The sequence below is a fragment of the Coccidioides posadasii genome, chromosome 3 (assembly GCF_018416015.2).
Source record: "Coccidioides posadasii str. Silveira chromosome 3, complete sequence".
Classification (NCBI taxonomy): domain Eukaryota; kingdom Fungi; phylum Ascomycota; class Eurotiomycetes; order Onygenales; family Onygenaceae; genus Coccidioides; species Coccidioides posadasii.
The window spans coordinates 4985323-5001800 of NC_089409.1; the positions used below are offsets into that span (position 1 = coordinate 4985323).

Sequence of the window (16478 nt, forward strand, 5' to 3'; positions counted from 1 at the left end):
CCAGGTTACAGCTTCCCCTGCGATGAAAATCTTCACATTTCTTTTGTTTTTTTGAACCCACCGGAGAGGTTCGAGCGCCTTTCTCTTTGCGGCATAATTAGCTCCAATCGACATGGACATCGCACCCCGAAATTCGGATAGGACATCACGGAGTACTTAATGCAGAAAAACTGCCCACGGAGGTAAAAAAAAAATAGGTCGATGCATACGAGCGTCAATGTAAGCCTGCTCGAAGGGTGGGCACGCTTGCAGAACTGTCTCTTTCCATTGATCCACAAGCTTTTTTCCAATAGTCACCATTGCAAAATAAAAATTGAGCTACATACAATATCAGACCACCCATCAGCTGACCCAAGACTGAGCAGAATTCGCGACGAAGTTCCTCAAAACCGCTCTGAGCCCGAAAACCAACACAATCTCACCCCTCCCAGCACTATCTTTCCAAAGCCACAGAATATGATTAAAGGAGACACATAGGTAACCAATTTTGCCTCTCTCGATATCTCCGTGGCAAGGAAGTCCTTCATTCCCCTTTTTCATTTTTTTTTTTTTTCTCGAGATTCTGGTGTCTGGCACGATGGGGGCCCACCAAAACTCATTAACACAACGCGCCTCCACGCGTCTCAGCGACGCGCCGCAGCGTTCCCTTTTCGCGTTTCCCAGCCGCAGACCGCGTCTGTGGGTCCCCCATCCCCCCCCGAAACTCTGGGGGTAGCTATGTTAGCCCAAATCCGCATGCCTGGATGATGCCCCATCGCATATTTACTTTTTTTCTCGTTTTTCTTTTTTCTCTTTTTTTTTTCGCTTTTCCGTGAATGATTTTGATTTTGACTGCTTTAACTACGGAGTAACTGTGCAGCTAATGAAAAAGCAAGCAAGCTAGGCATTGAAGAGGCTTTCTGTGCCAAGCTTCCCTCGGACTCTGTTTGGTGTTCAGACTATATACGGAGTAGTCATCTGCACTTTGTTTCTTTTTCCTTTTTTCTCTTTTTTCTTTTCTGTTCTCTTTTTTTTTGTTCCGAGTGTGGCTTGCTCTCAAACTACATCCATAGAGAATGATCCCAAATGAATAACTACACAGTGCAGAGTACATGCAGAGGACATCACCACATAAGAAAACGCGCCTTGTTGCTTCTTGTGATACAATTTTAACAAAGTTGGTGGAATGACTCGGTTGCGCAGGGTCTAGATCCCCCCAGATTTCTTTGTGAACTCTGAAACAATGTTGTTATTTCATATTGCGCAATGCCATTGCACCTGCTATGTGGAGTCTAGGAACCCCTTTTTTTTTTTCCCTAGGTGCCTATGGGGACTAAGAATTGCTATGTCGCCCTCGCCTCGCCTTTTTGGAGAGTGGATGGTTAATGTCTTCATCGTCTTCCAAATCAAAAATGTGGGCGTGGCGTTTCTTTTTACCGGTTGAACTTCTTACGCTTGGCTGGCCCACACTTCCTCTCAGAAGCCCCTTGATTGGGGGAACCGGCTTCAATATCGATCGCCGGGGCGCGCTACAGTCGCCGAACTTGACAGCGCGGATCTTGTTTGTCAGCGCCATTGTTTGTCGCAGCTGAGTTAAATCGGAGCTATCAGCGGCTTTGCTCCACGCCGCTGGACTGAAAGGAAGTCGTACGAAAGAAACAGACTGCTTTGGAGTGTACGTCGCTGTGTCATCGTGACGCGGGGCTGGAGATATATCAACAGCATCCTTGGAGAGATGGATATCGCTATTGAACTTTTGATCGGAACTTGCTTTCCTGCCCTGCCGCACTATACGATGCTTTGGTTCCTCTCCATCATCCGGACCTTCATCGTCGGATGCGGACCCGAGGTGTTGAAGTGAATGTTTGCTCTTGTACCCGGGGTCAGAAAGTGTGATAGAAATACACCGTCCGCGGAGGCTTTTGGAGGCTTTCTGGGATTCGGATTCATCGGCCTTGGGGTGGGCATAGCCCGTTTGTCCTAATGACAGGTGTATCTCAGGGTCAAGAGTATTGCGTGGGCTAAGTCGTTTATCTGGGCCCCGTTCCGTTTGGGACTGGCCATCAACATGATGGAAATCATGAAGTGGGTACTCGCCATTTGGCCGTGGCTTCCAATCAGAAACAGCTTTCTTATAAATTTCCTCGAAAGCTTGCTTGTGCGACGGATTTGTGAACCATTCATGTGTTAGTGCATCCTTAGTCGTCATCCTCATGTTTTCGTCAAGGATAAGAAGTCGCTTTACAAAATTCTTTGCTCGTCGTCCGACGTGAGACCATTCTTCAATTCTCTCTAGGCTATCAAGATTACATTCTTGGGCCAATTTTCGTGAGTACAGCTGGGTATCGGGATGCTGGAATGGCGATCCTCCGGTAAGTAGTACAACTGTAACGCATCCAAGGGACCACAGGTCAACAGACTTTGTATAGCCCTTTGTTGCACATGGCTTTGACCGGTCGATTTCGCTACTATTGGTCAGCATTTGATCTTTTTGTTCACGAGACTCGGGACCTACGGAGCTGTGTATTCAAACGTCCCCATTATTGAGACCATCCGACTGGCTTCTCGAGGAATGTACCGAGCGCAACCGAAATCCGTGAGCACTACACGACAATCACTTCTCAGTGATGTCATGAGAATATTGTCAGGTTTCAAGTCCCGGTGCACAATGTTATTGTTGTGCAGGTAGTCAAGTGCGATCACAATTTGTCGCACTATCACTGCTGCTTCAGTGTCATGGAGCCTCCATCCTTTAAACTCAAGAAACGAAAATAGGTCCCCAGCGGGAATTAGGTCTTGGAATATATATCTGCGTATATTGTCAGATCTATTTTTCCAAATAATGGAAGTGAGGTATACAGTGTATTTTCAGTCTTGAAGACTCGCTCAATGCCAATAATGTTGGGCTATAAGATCGTGGTTAGTTAGATTACTACTCCATAGAAAAGGTGGAAGTCCGCACATGTCGAAGTTTCTGCAAAATTTCTACCTCCCTGTCATAGACTTTGAGCCTTGACTCTATTTTTCTTGTCAGTTGCTGTCGCGCTACACATTTCTTCATCTCAAGAATTTGCTGATATGGATCAATATTTGCGGCTGGGAGGGGAGAGTTGCCGGCTCTTGCATTCCCCGGCGCCCGAAGCTGAGCCTTCATAGCGCTCAGGTCAACAACCTTACAAGCTAATTGAGTTCCATCCCGTTGGTTGATCGCCATGCAGACTTGTCCATACGCTCCGGAGCCAAGCATGCGGTCTGTGATCGAATACTCATGCCGAAACTCCTTTGACATATCAGCATAAACATCAATCAGTTGACACATCGAATACCTCACCTTTGCTTCCTTTAATTGTGCTGTTGATAATACATCCTGCCCCTGCTTAGTTGCTGTAAAGGTAAAAATTACGTGTTCGCACAGCTCAAAGGTATCACCGTCACTTAGCAGTACGCTACCAGTTCTCCTACTAATCCGGCGACCATTCCAGAGTGTTCCATTCAATGAAATATCTTGTGCGTAGACTAGCGGTGCAATATGATCAGGGTTGTCCTGATCAAATACGATAGCGTAGATACGAAGATGCTTCTTTGATACCCGTGGATCATTGACCACAACCTGGCTATATGCGGTAAGTATATATGGATATTGAACCAGAACCTAGGTTTCCATAGGCTCACCATAACTTGGGGCTACGACCAATAAGCAATGGGTTTCCCGCGAGTATGTCAATTGCTATTTGGCGATGCAGCGAGAAATAATCAGTGGGAGGAATTCGGCCATTAACCTGCGGCGAGCTCACTCACCCCTCGCGATTTTTTCTTTCTCGCTCCATTCATAGACTGTGCCGACATGCTTTTCCCTTTGAGCAACGGAAGAGCAGATGTCTCCAACAAATGAAGTCATTGAGAGAGGGGCTATTATCTAGACTATTGAAACATAAGCTCAAACTCCGTGGCCTAAAGGGAATTTAATCTCCCGCGGCCCAATTTGAACCCAGACCAACATTCATCTGTACAGGGTATCAAAATCTCGAGGTGAAAAATTGTTGGAGCGCTGTGGCTCTTTGGGTGAGGTCAAATTAGGCTATCCAGCCGAAATAGGCAATCATACACATTTCCCGAGATCATGTGATAAAGGCGCTCACCACGGAGCACCATGACGGGTATGTACCTCTATATAATCGGTGGTGGGTTAAAATCCATATTCGCTTTTCGTCTCCTTCGTAAAGAGCATGATTTCAAATAATTCCGGTAAGACAGGGCAATATCTTTGAAGCCCAACCTGCACGCGAAACGCTTGCGAAGCGGGAAGATCCTATCCACAAAACAACATTTGGCCTTTGGAATTGGCAAGCCACCGGTGACCAAGAGATTAACTGGTTGGTTTTGGTGCACGGATACCGAATTGTGGTGTCAACTGCGGTTTGTCGGTGGACAAACCCCAACTCATCCTGAGTTGTTGCTAAATACGTACTTCTGATCCCTGGTCACTTTCCGGTGTGACTCCGAATGCACCAACGAGCAATGTGATAGTGTGGGAGTGTGATAGAGGCTTGGTCCGCTCTAATCCTCATCGTTAATAACAAGGCCATGTTATAACGATATCATTTCCAAGATGTGTAGCCGAAAGTTCGGCTTCCACCCCAGCCTCGTCAGCAGCGCGACTGGTTCTTCTATTCGCCTATTTTTAGGGTAATGTGATCATGCCTAGAATGTGCCAGGATAGTACCCCGTACCCTGTCAGCAGTGGATCTCGTGGCCATCAAACAATATTGGACGAAATCCAACAATTTCTTCAATAAAGCGTGTAGATTTACCGAACGCCCCTCGAACAAGCATGGGGTGGAAGGATATCGTGGGACCCGATATTTGAGATCCTCGTCTTAATTTCTCAATAAGGGATAAAATAGTAGGAAAGGTATTTACATCAAGCAGACTCCCGAAGAGCGGATATCGATCAAGAATCCTAACGGAGGAAGTGAACAGGTATCAGCGAACAATCTGGATATTTATGCTCATTATGCCGGCTATTGCAATATGTCCAAGGGCAAATGCTACCAAATAAACGCACATAATGTGGCAAGGTATGCTGCGGTACAAGGGAAAAGAAAAAGCCGTGTTAAAATCTAGGATAGAAAACGGAGTTAGTCCCGAGAAACAGCGGAATCAATTGGAGATATCGATTTAATGCATACCTTATTTCGTAACTGCCTGCCCTCGTCATATATCGCACCCATTTCACACTGCTATAATTGTTCTTCTCAAACACCTTCAAATATCTAACAAGCAAACCACTACTTGTAAACATAAGCAAATTAAAGCTTAGACTTAGGGGAGGCCGACTCCACGCTTTCTGTGACGTCGTGCTCGTCAGCGTTGCTTCGGCGGTAAGCACATATTCACTCTGTCCGGAAAATCGCGCAATTTTCCAAACAATATTATTATGCTCCGGTTCGTATTTTGCGCGGCCTTGGGTCGTTCGTTCACTGACTTTTGCCGCGTTGAGCGGCGTCGGAATCCGGATAACGACGTTCGTAGCGAATAATTTGTTCCCGTAGTTCGCTTTTATAGCAATGCTATACTCAACCTTCGTAGTACCAATCTCCCTAACGATAGGATGGACCTTGAACGGCAAGTTAACGTTTTCCGTTGCGCGATAACGCATCAATTCAAATTCTCCATCTGGAGGGACGAAGGATATTATCCGATCAGCGTCGAATCGTCCTAGCCTCACACATTGATGAAATTGGCAATCTTCGAGCGTTACGCTTCCCGCAGCTGCGCGCGTAGCTCTTGCCCGGCCGCTGGCCTCATCCCCGTCGAGTAATAACCGATCGTTGAGCCCGAATTTACATTCTGGTGTACCAGATAGATATGCCCGCATAATAATCTGGCCATTAACGTCTGCGCGGAGCACGGTACCCGTTGCAGACATTAGCAGGTTAACGTCCTCGATAACATCGACGAAGGCTTCATTCTTGCGGTACTTGATGTCCGAGCGACGCCAGGAAAGTGCTCCGGTGGCTTGCATAGTAATGCGGGAGGAGTCGGTAGGGGATTTCGTGAGTGAGGACTTAACGCCTTCGGTGGTGATATACATTTTCAGGGTATCAGTTTCGGTGTTCTGGGGATAGCCAAAATCAAGGATTTCTAGGAGAGGCACATAGTTAGCTAACGCGTTTTCCAGGATTCGAATGCACTTCACGGCAGGCAAGGATGGAAACCTGACTGACCGTCCAACAGCTCATATATTAAGACAAAATTATTCTTCACGGCTTCCTCGTCAAACTTGCCAAAATATCCCTTCCCCAGCAGCACCAGTCGGTACAAGAACTCGAATACCAGGGCAGCATTCGCATTGCTTTTCGTCACGGCCACCAAATATATATTCTCATGCTTGACATGGCTGAACGTCGTCGATCCCAGCGTCAGGATGGGCGAGCGAACCTGTGCATTCGATATCACCTGGATGCGGAATATGTCGGCGAGACGCGGACGGCAGTCATTGCGAAAGGCGCGAAAGATGAGGTTCTCACCCTTTTGGTTGAATATAAGGATCCCGGAGAGCATGCCGGACAATAGACCAATGGGTCGAGTGTCAGGAAGCAAGCATCATCTGGTTTACCGCGACGGATGGAGTTCCAGCACCACCTCAACTTTAGCTTGCCGTCATCGTACCGTTTAAGGGAGAAACGGTAACGAGTCGTATTGGTGCCGGATAATTAGTTATTGACATCCCGACACTAGTTATCGACACGCACCACGCTATTCCTAATCTGGAGGTTTACCCCTGAGTCGGGTCCGCCACGCCTGCGCCCAGCCAGCGCCGAGAAAAAAGGGCATCGTGAGGTGATCGATCAGAGCGCTGCGACAACGGATCCTCCTAATGAAGAAGTAAGAGGATTTGTGATGATTCACAAGGTACGGAGTAATTTTCTACTATTTTCGTCGATTCTTGTATTTATCGACAAAGAGCGTTACTGATCCCTATGTATGCTGCCGCAAACAGGCATCAGATAGTACAAAGAATCAGCTATCTTTCCACCGCCCACCAATCCAGTCCAAAAATGGTCGTACATACATTGCATCCCGTGTCGGAGCAGGCACATGTACATAAAATTAGATACTCTGTAAAAAGAGCACTGATCAATATTCGCTGGCGGGCACCGGAAAGTGCCACCAAAGCAATGCACAACAAGAGCAGAAAAAAAAAAAAGGGGAGAAAAAAGGAAGGAAATATGATGCTGTGCAAAGTCGGGTCTAAAAGTAAGCGGTTGGGATATCATTCGACGCAGAGAGACGTAAACATATGAAGAGAATAAAAGCGAGTGGACATGCATAGTACAACCGATTTCAGCCTTCCGGTCCAGTAGTTTCTACCATTCCCGGTTCTTCTATCCTCGCACCATGTATATTCGGCACTGGGTTGCGTATGGATGCGGCTTCGCTTTCAACAATGCCAACCTTAGGGTCGGGGATTTGTATATCAAGGGACATGTACCCAGTTGATCGAAGAGGCCAGATTTTCACGCCTTCTGCAGCACCCACGTCCCTGTTCCAGTGGTCTATCCATGTTTCAATGGTTCTCAGCCGTGATTTGATACGGCTGGCTCCAATGTCGTCCCATATCCACCCAGTTAAAAAACCTATTGTGGCATCAACCCAGTTCTGAAGGCTGTAGGGATTATACACAGCGGTCAGTTCCCCGTTTATCTTTGCTATTATTTTTCGAAACTCTGGCTCGGGTAGAAGAGGATCGAGAACCTCCGGGTACAGATTCGAGAATGTCGGTGCCATGTCGCCCTTGATCATCCAGTCACGCCGTATGCGAATCACACGCGTATGCTGATATTCCCAAGAATGGAGTGGCACATGAGGGTTCATATGAGGGAAACAAGGATGCGCAGGGCCCCAAGGTAAGTCTTCAGCGGCCTCGCCATCACCATCGTCGCCCGTTTCGCCGTGAGCCGACGTATTGCCGTTTACCGAAGGGAATGAAGCGAAAGTCTGTGATCGGGTGGACTGCCGAGAATTTACATGACGAGGTGTCTCACGGTATGTATCCGAGAGATATCTCCGACCAGGACCTAAAGTGTCAAATTGATTGCCTCCAGCGCTCTCTCTATGTTCTCCCATATCTAGGCTCTCCCAAGTGCCGCTCGATCGGTGTTGGCGAGGAATGGCTACACTAGTACGGCAGCTATCAGTCTCGCCAGCGCTGCGTTCAACAAATAAGCTCGTTGGGCTATTCTGTTGGCGACTCTGGCGTCGTTCTGGAACCGCTAACAACGGATGAGCGTCCCGCGAGGATTCGGCGAAGGTGATGGGAGTGAATCGGGCAGATGGGACGGGGTTGGTGCGCGGAACGTGGTTAATGGGATTCCAAAGGGACGAAACAGCCGGCTGGCGGATATTCGTTCGTATCGATAGTAGAGGTCCGCGATTTCGCGATCGTGAACGTGGTGGCCGGGAGCCACGAAGCTGAAGAGGAGATTGATATGAAAGTTCAGGAGCAGGAATCGGGGAAGAGATGGGCGGATTTGCGGATATTATTGGGACAAGAGGGATGTCTTCGTACGGTCCTTCTTCGGCCGCCCGCGGTGATAAGGGTTGTGGACGATGAGGGCTCGAAGACGCCGTAATGGTTGTGGATTAGGGATTGTTGATTTTGTGGTAGAGTTCTTGGTGAGCCTGGAAACCGTGATTGGCACACGGCGTCGACAGCTAACGGCACGGTCAATATCACCAGGCGCAACCATGCCCGGCCACAACAAGCACTGGGCTTCTGTGCGGCAATGGCAACGCCAACGAAAGGGTTAAAAAAAGGCTGCTGAAGGATGTTTTTAGAAAAATAAAATAAAAAAAAAAGAAAAGAAAAAGAAAAGAAAGAAAGGGACAGGGAGAGAGAGAGAGAGAGAGAGAAAGATTGAGAGAAGTAGAAGAAAGGAAAGCTTGGTAACGAATGTAGCAAAAGTGGAATTGAGGGACTGCAAAACGGGCGAATCTGGAGTCAGAGATTTGTGTCGGGAATTCTCACACACTGCATACCCAATTGCCCGCGAATTAGCTCATCATATTGATCTGATTTCACTGAGTGGCAGGACATTGAAGCAGGCAGGTTGTGCGACGAACGCTGTGGCGAGCCATGTATGACAGGGAATTGGCAGGTATTTGCGCTGGGTGTAGGGCAACGGCAGGCAGTCTCGCTTTATCCGGCTGTCACGGAGACGAGAAGATCCATCGGGAAGTTTTACTCCATATGGGATGTGACGAAAGGAATCACTGGGTGCGATTTAAATACTCCGTTCGAAGCCTACGAGGCCAGGTCCAGCCCTAAATATACTACTGAAAGAGCCCACATCCGGGGTCGAGCAAAATAAAATTTCCTGCTAAAGTAACCTGGATGTTCAGGGCAATAATCTCTTTTCCTGCGTATTATTACCCGGCTTCCCTTGTTCTGGCAAAAGGGTGTGTGCTCGGTTGCACGCTGATGTGACAGGATCTCATAGCCTTGTCCTGGGATGGTCAGGCCAGCTCAAACGTCTTCCAGGATTACTTCGCCCCAGGGCGAGGGAAAACCTTTTTTTCCCGCGACGTCAAATTCAATCCCGTCTCGAACGGCCAAGGCAAAAAGACCGTTTTGGGAAAAGCTCCTCCACGCTTGGCCACGATCGCCCCAGTCCACACCGGACGGCCAAACACCAATGGCTACTGGAACCGCGGAGCCCAAGGCACGTTCCGTCATCCCGGCTCGCTGGTTCTGGAGCTCGTTGGCGTGGCACTATTTGTCTTAGTGTCCGGCCGTCTTCAGCTACCAGCGTCCGAAACTGCCCGGCTCGTGCCAACAAGGCAGTAGTCGTGGGCGCCATCCAAACGGTCTTGGATCCGTCAGATTTAAGCGGCCGTTAGATTTCACGCCTCGCGGCTGAGAACGCGTACATACATACGGAGGACATCCCCCGTACTCATATACCTTCGTTGATTTCGTCTGCGCGAAAGCGGACGACTCGCCGCGTTGCCGCACCTTGCTGTGTGGATAGGCTCGCTGAAAATTGAATACGCGAGGCGGCCGGAAGTGGATACCTGACCTCGGCGATCAGCTTAATTCCGATCTGATGGGCAATTCATCGACGCTTCGCGACGGGCCAGCTGGTCCTGAATGCAGGAACAGCACCAGGCTTGCGATGCGCTAGCAGGGGCTCCCCATGTTTCAGCATCAACATCAGGAACGAAAGCAGGATTTGGAGGAATAACAGAATCCAAGATCTGCGCCACAACCAAACACATAACACTGCCAGGAGCCCTAGGAAAGTCAACCCAGCAGAGCTTTCTTTCTGGCGCTTCTGTCCCTAAATGCATATCTTTGTGCATGCTTGATAACTACGACGAAGTATAGGTGGTATCAAGGTCCTACCTATTGTTAGTCGAAGGCATCTCCTCCACGAGCTTAACTGGCTTTCTATTGGCCGAGCCGTGCACATCTGTTTCAGTACTCAATATGCCATGCACGGTCCTGCTGTCCTGATACACTTATCTGAGGCAGAGGCTGAATGGCATTACAGGATGCAGGGACATGTGTTGGCCCAATAGCTAGATGCCAAAAGTTTTAAAGAACAAAATCTCTCTTCACATGTCACATCCCTGAAGGCACCATAGGATACCTCTTCAAGATTCTCAAGTGCAGAAGGGGGATGATTGATTCTTGAATGCCGCACAAGATATAGGGGTTGGAGTTCAATAGAGTTCAATAGAAAAAAATCCCCAATTTTCTGCACTCATACACTTTGAATATGATTCTGTTTCCTTGACCAGCCTTCCCTGCCCAGCTTCCAACTGCAGGTTGCTCTGCATTGATGCTAACACTGTAGTCAGGATCGTCAGTCATGCAGTGTTGAAAGTGCTAGATGTCAGCCTTGCGACATCATTGACTATTTGTATGAACACCATCCGTTAACATCATCTGAGATGCATGACTTATCTGAAGTGTCACCATCATATCAATTTTGTCCACCCAGCACAAGCCATTCTCAAACATGGATCTCTAAAAAGTTGAAAGTCTCTACGGAGTAAAAGGTCACTTATATATATGTGGGAAATTAGGTGCAAGGGAACGGTGCTAAACATCAAGGAAGAGTTCATAGAAGAGGGCCACTCTTCGGTTGAACCTACTCCCCTATCCTACCCCGGAATGAAATAAAGCAAGGACTTGGCTATTCCAATCGTCTCGCAGCCAAGGACGTTTTTCAATGCCTGGGCGTAGTTGGGCTACTCCACAGCCCTGATCAGGTAGCCACAGCTTATCCCTTTCTTTGGATCGAAGGGCACCGGTCAGCGTGATGAGTGCAGCGTTTCCTATTGAGAAGGATTCCCAGGTCCGATTGCCAGAACTGAGATAAGCACGCGGGCTATACAACAGGCGACGACGCCGCCACCCTCCTGCCCACCATGAGCCTAGTCCTCAGCAGCTGTTATCAAGTGAAGCCAGGCTCGACCCCCGGTTTACCGGCGATGTACAGAGCACAGCGGTCCGTGAAAGTAGCTTCCAAACATTAACAGCAACAGGCAACGATCAAATCAACTGAAAAAGAGAGAGAAAGAGAGAGACTTGAAGAGATGATCTCTCGGTTCTGCGTGTGCCGGTAAAGACAAGCCCGCGACAACGCCGTTGACCTTGCAAGGTACGACTAAGCTCGTATGATGCGAGCACGGAGTTCGCAGACGAAGCCAAGGCTGGGCGTCCCGAACAGCAATTTGATCACGTGATCAACACAGAGAGCTAAGGTCGCAGTGTTTTTTCTCCCTCGACGCGGGAACTTTGCAACGTTCCTCCACACGCAGTAACACCTGATTTGAACCCTCTGCGCTTTGTTTAGTTTATTCAATACTCAATTGATTCCCCGTCTATACATTTCTTGAACGGAATAATGTTCGGTCTTAGCCGCTTCGCTCCTACTCTCCGCACCGCGTCCCTGCGCCGCGCTTTCAGCGCCTCTACTTCCCGAAGCCATGCGACCATAACTATTGCCGGACCTCTCGGCGCGGCTCCGGAGCTCAAAACTTCCCAGAATGGACGCCAATACATAAGATATATCGTTGGTTCCAAGAACTCAATGACCCAAGAAATGACATGGTTCCGGGTTCTAAGCTTTACGGAGGCTGAAAAGAGCCAGAACTATTTGCTCGGGCTGGAGAAGGGGTGAGTTTTGAACACAAACCGTCACTGCGAATGGCGTTCCTGTGATGCACGAGGCCAGAGTGTTGCTATGAGGCTAATAGGGAACTTTAGGACTATAATGCACGTTGAGGGAGAGCCGAGCATTACCAGCCTTGAGACCCCCGAGGGCCAGAAGAAGTATAACTTTAACATTGTGCAGCGTACGTCCGGTCTTGACCTAATGTTCTTACCATTGCTCTATGTCTAACATATTTTTTTTTCGATTTTTGCAGGGAGACACACGGTCCTTAGCCGTCCCAGACAGCGACAGTCCAAAGATGCCGAACAAGATCAGTCCAGTGAACAGGGCCAGTCCGCAGAGCATGACCAGCCCACCGAACATGACCAATCCCCGAAACAAGAGGCCCATTAGATCGAGAATACTGAATCGCAATATGCCATTTAGAGCCTTATCTCCACATATGTATTGGATATTCCTCTGAGCAGGCTGTTGCAGAGTACTGCTTCTAATGTATTGTTTTCGGAGGAATGTTTGAAAGCACCCACCCATCCTCACCAGCCCAGGTCGAGTTCCTTTCTTCGCATGTATTTTCAGACGCTAGGCTTTTTTCTCTTTGGGAATCGCGGGTACATTGTCCTTGGGAGTTATCGGCTTTCTTCGTGGATGATGGTCGGTTACAACATGTATTTATATTCTCGAGCTCATTAGTCCATCGTGTATTCTAGTTGAATCATTCCTGCTGGCTTAGTTATTTCTCTCAGTAATCGAACCCCTCCTTTACTCCGTGCGAGGTACGGAGTAGCTCGTAGGGCCCTAGTGGTCCGGTATCAACTTTCACTCCGACTCGGTTTTGAATCTAAACTTGTGCGCTCTGACCCTTGTGGACACATGCCTGTGGAAGAATCAACTTGCTCTTGAGGGAGCTATGTGTAGGCAACAATCTAGCAAATGAATACCTGCCACGTCTCCGGCCCAGCTTAACCTAGCTAGATATCTTTAATCCAGCAGTGGAGGTATGTGCAGAGCATACGGACAAGAAACAATGTACACCTCACATCCCATCAGATAATTGGATAAGGTGCAGCTCAATCTTTCATATATCGTCCACCACTTTCCCAGAGAACCATCGTCCTGTTGGGAGCATCTGATGTGTTCAATGTTCACTGATGGGTAGGTCTGTTTCCATGTTAACAAAGAAAAGTGTAGAGGGGGGGAAACATATCCAGATGGACAACTCTGAGATTTATTTCTTTATTCATATACCTGGGACTATGTATTTAGCCGGGAACTATGTATGTACATATCGCACCAGCCACATTTATCATCAGCTCAAATATCATTTCGAGCCAGAACGGACAACAGTCCATAAACACGATGCCTTATTTGGACAACAACAGGAGCAGAAACAGCTATCTTATAAAATGGGGTGTCGAGGTATCAGGAGAAAGTTCAGGACGTGGAAAACTGGTACATCTCAAATGTATGTAGCGAAAATGGGTGTAAGCCGGGGAAGAAAGTGGAAACATTCCGGGCGTCATGAATAAATTAGAGAAATCATCCCCTCCTTTGATGAAATCTTCGTATTATCAAACGGCGCCTGCACCATCTTGTAGAAGTTTTGATGATGTAATCGATGAGCGTCCGTTATTAAGCCCTCCACTTCCATCACACCATATCGTCTCCTCTCCTAGGTGAGACGGGGAAAGATGTTCGTACGTCAACAGTTCCCGGTTGTGGGCTAGGCCTAGGAGGTGAAACTTGCAAGATGTTTCCGATATCAGATAGATAAGGTTCAGTAGAGTGGTTTTCATTTGGGGTCGTTCGCGCAAGATGTGATGAAGCAGGCTTGTTCAGTGAAAACGATGGGCTTCGGCGTCCAGAGTCGCTAGATATAAATGGCCCGATACTCATAGAACTCCTAAACAGGGGGAAATTGTCAGAGACGAGATAGTTAACGGTGGGGTCTCATAGGAATGATACGAACGATTCATCTGGCTTTGAAACAGTAGACATAGTCGTGGTGTCTTCGGACTTCCCTCTAAAAATTATTCTTGTCCGGCTTCCAAGGGATCCGCCTTTGCTCCTAGAAGAGCCGTGCCCAGAGCCCATGATATGAGGATGTTGAAGACCAGGAAAGAGTCGTCCAAGGCCAAGTTTGAGGAGAAACGATCGATACATGAGAGTGGCATCTTTTCCAAAGCCAAAGAAAGCGAACAACAAAAATCCAGCAGTAACATGAATCCAACGATCGAAGAATACTTTACCCCCCATTGGATACTTTTCTATAACCTGCCATTCTGGCCCGTGCACTTCAGCCCATGAGAATGGCAGCAAAGGCCCGAATCCGGTGATATTAAAGAAGAGAACGTAAATCTGGACGGGATAACTTCCGAGAAGCAGGACCATAGAAAGTATAAAGAGCCTCATGAACCTTGACTTATTTGTGGAGCTGCTGACTGAGATAATGTAATTGAATTCACGCTTGTACTTGATAAGGCGATATACAACAATCACTGCGAGCAAGGTTAGCTACACTCGTCTGTGCTAGGGCTTCCTTAGCTTACCTGCATATACTACAGCAACTGTAAGTACAAGTGGCGCCCACATGTGATTGACGATAATACTAGGCCAACTGCTGATGTAGGAAGGCATGCAGCCGACAATAGCATAAATGAAATATCGCCTTTCTTGGACGATATAGTGAATCGCCATGACGAATGCTGGAATTATCACACAGAAGGAAATATCGAACGCAAGAGTTCGTCTTTTCTCTCCTTTGCTTGGCATGATGGTAGCATGCTCGGTGTCCAGGACCTTTGCCAGTGATCGAAATATACATGCCAATGGGCCCGCAATTCCGACGCCTGCTCCAGTTATGAGTTTGGCTTGGATATCGCAATATCCTCGGCCATCCCACCACGAAGGTATATCATCGGTAGGCCAGACCAGTGGATTAATAAAGTTGAAGATATTTTGAACGATAAGCCAGACCGTCAAACATACTGCGGGGAAGTTCTTATTCCTCGAGTGCCAGAGCAAAGGCGGAAAGCAAACGAGGATAGAGAGGAAGGCGAATACTGAAAGGGCAACCCCTTCCGGAGATCTCTCGAGGGAAGGCTGAATTTCCGACATTGTGCGAGGACGTTATGTGGGCGAGGAGAGATGGAGATAAATGACAATGAACGAAGAGAAGGCCCGGGACATATGACAAGTAGGCCTCTAGAGTTCAGAAGAATGATATCCGACTGACTTGGGGCTGCGGAAAAAGATGATTTCTGCAAGCTGGGATGCCAGCAGTCTTATAGATCGATGGCAGCGTGCCTGTTAAGCAAAGATCATCAACGTGCAGAGACAACAAAAGCAGAAGCGTCAATCGCCCAGGCGCAGTGACAATGAAAGGAGATCTACTCCAAAACCTGAATCTAGAGAGGAAGAGAGAAGAGAGAACGGCTGCATGGGCCATGCTGGTAGGCCTCGGGACAGCAATCAGCTCTATATGCAACACGGTTGGGGCAGGCATGTTTCCAATAGTTGAATTGAGGCGGCAGCTTCCTATACAGGGCCTCAATAACGAGAATGCAGAAGTAAAAATAAATCAGCAAGCAAAATGAATAGAATGACGCTGCGAGGGATGCACACGCCAAGTGGTGTTGGAGGCCCACTACGGGTGGTGGGCGGAGTCTAACCCGATTTGGGTATCAATAAGGAGCAAATGACAGTCAGCGAACTTCACATCTTGCCTTGTAGATCAGCAGCAAGGAAGCAAACCCGGACGCTCATGCTGTGAACAGAGCTGCAGAATAGAATTCTCATTCGCCATTATCTGATCAGTGCACTCTGGCTGGCGCTTGGGGGAAAACCCGCACCCCCAGCAAACAATTTGAATACAATGCTTTTTTCGGCTTCTGTGAAGCAAAAAAGGGACAAGGTTAATAATGTTGAGAAACGCACCAGCCATCATCGCTGACACCCGAAGTCAGGAGAGCCTGGCAAGAATTGGCTGTTTGATATGCAGCATGTCCACGGCGCCCACCAAGGCTTGCCTAGGGATTGCACCAAGACATGTAGGTTGTTTGCTATTGGCAATCAACAAGACACATTAGTTAAAATAAATTCTAGACGGGTGAAAGACCCAGACGTAGGAAGCATTTTCCACGAGATTTGGGGAGTCCAAAAGGTTGAAGCAGTTCAGGGCCATCCGATACATCGCACAAGAAAAAGAAAAGCCCAAGCAAACAAAGGCATTGCAATAAGAAAGCCAAGTCACTTCATTCAGCAAGCACAGAAGCTTTCTCGCCTAGAGGGAAAACAGAGACACAGAGCATATAG

General features: G+C 48.0%; 5 protein-coding genes across 5 annotated transcripts; 1 reads left to right on the forward strand and 4 right to left on the reverse strand.

Annotated features, from left to right (window-relative positions):
* Positions 1-1156: 1156 nt before the first annotated feature.
* Positions 1157-3877, reverse strand: D8B26_006563 (uncharacterized protein; the record flags this gene model as incomplete). Its single annotated transcript, XM_066125227.1, has 6 exons — positions 1157-2444; positions 2495-2788; positions 2839-2885; positions 2942-3593; positions 3652-3706; positions 3778-3877. 6 exons carry the CDS (start codon positions 3875-3877, stop codon positions 1313-1315), a joined length of 2280 nt encoding a protein of 759 aa, XP_065981308.1. The 3' UTR covers positions 1157-1312.
* Positions 3878-4833: 956 nt separating this feature from the next.
* D8B26_006564 (uncharacterized protein) lies at positions 4834-6634 on the reverse strand. The gene is made up of 3 exons (XM_003069479.2): positions 6207-6634; positions 5169-6123; positions 4834-5099 (listed from the first exon to the last, which is right to left on the reverse strand). The coding sequence occupies exons 1-3, from the start codon at positions 6541-6543 to the stop codon at positions 5093-5095; spliced, it is 1299 nt and encodes a 432-aa protein (XP_003069525.1). The 5' UTR covers positions 6544-6634; the 3' UTR covers positions 4834-5092.
* A 692-nt stretch (positions 6635-7326) lies between these two features.
* On the reverse strand, positions 7327-8109 carry D8B26_006565 (uncharacterized protein; the record flags this gene model as incomplete). The annotated part of the gene is made up of 1 exon (XM_003069478.2): positions 7327-8109. The coding sequence occupies one exon, from the start codon at positions 8107-8109 to the stop codon at positions 7327-7329; it is 783 nt and encodes a 260-aa protein (XP_003069524.2).
* A 3699-nt stretch (positions 8110-11808) lies between these two features.
* RIM1 (ssDNA-binding protein, mitochondrial) lies at positions 11809-12893 on the forward strand. Its single transcript, XM_003069477.2, has 3 exons — positions 11809-12169; positions 12260-12348; positions 12421-12893. The coding sequence occupies exons 1-3, from the start codon at positions 11898-11900 to the stop codon at positions 12558-12560; spliced, it is 501 nt and encodes a 166-aa protein (XP_003069523.2). The 5' UTR covers positions 11809-11897; the 3' UTR covers positions 12561-12893.
* Positions 12894-13814: 921 nt separating this feature from the next.
* Positions 13815-15281, reverse strand: STE3 (a-factor receptor; the record flags this gene model as incomplete). The annotated part of the gene is made up of 3 exons (XM_003069476.2): positions 13815-14067; positions 14134-14662; positions 14714-15281. The coding sequence occupies 3 exons, from the start codon at positions 15279-15281 to the stop codon at positions 13815-13817; spliced, it is 1350 nt and encodes a 449-aa protein (XP_003069522.2).
* Between the last annotated feature and the right edge of the window lie 1197 nt (positions 15282-16478).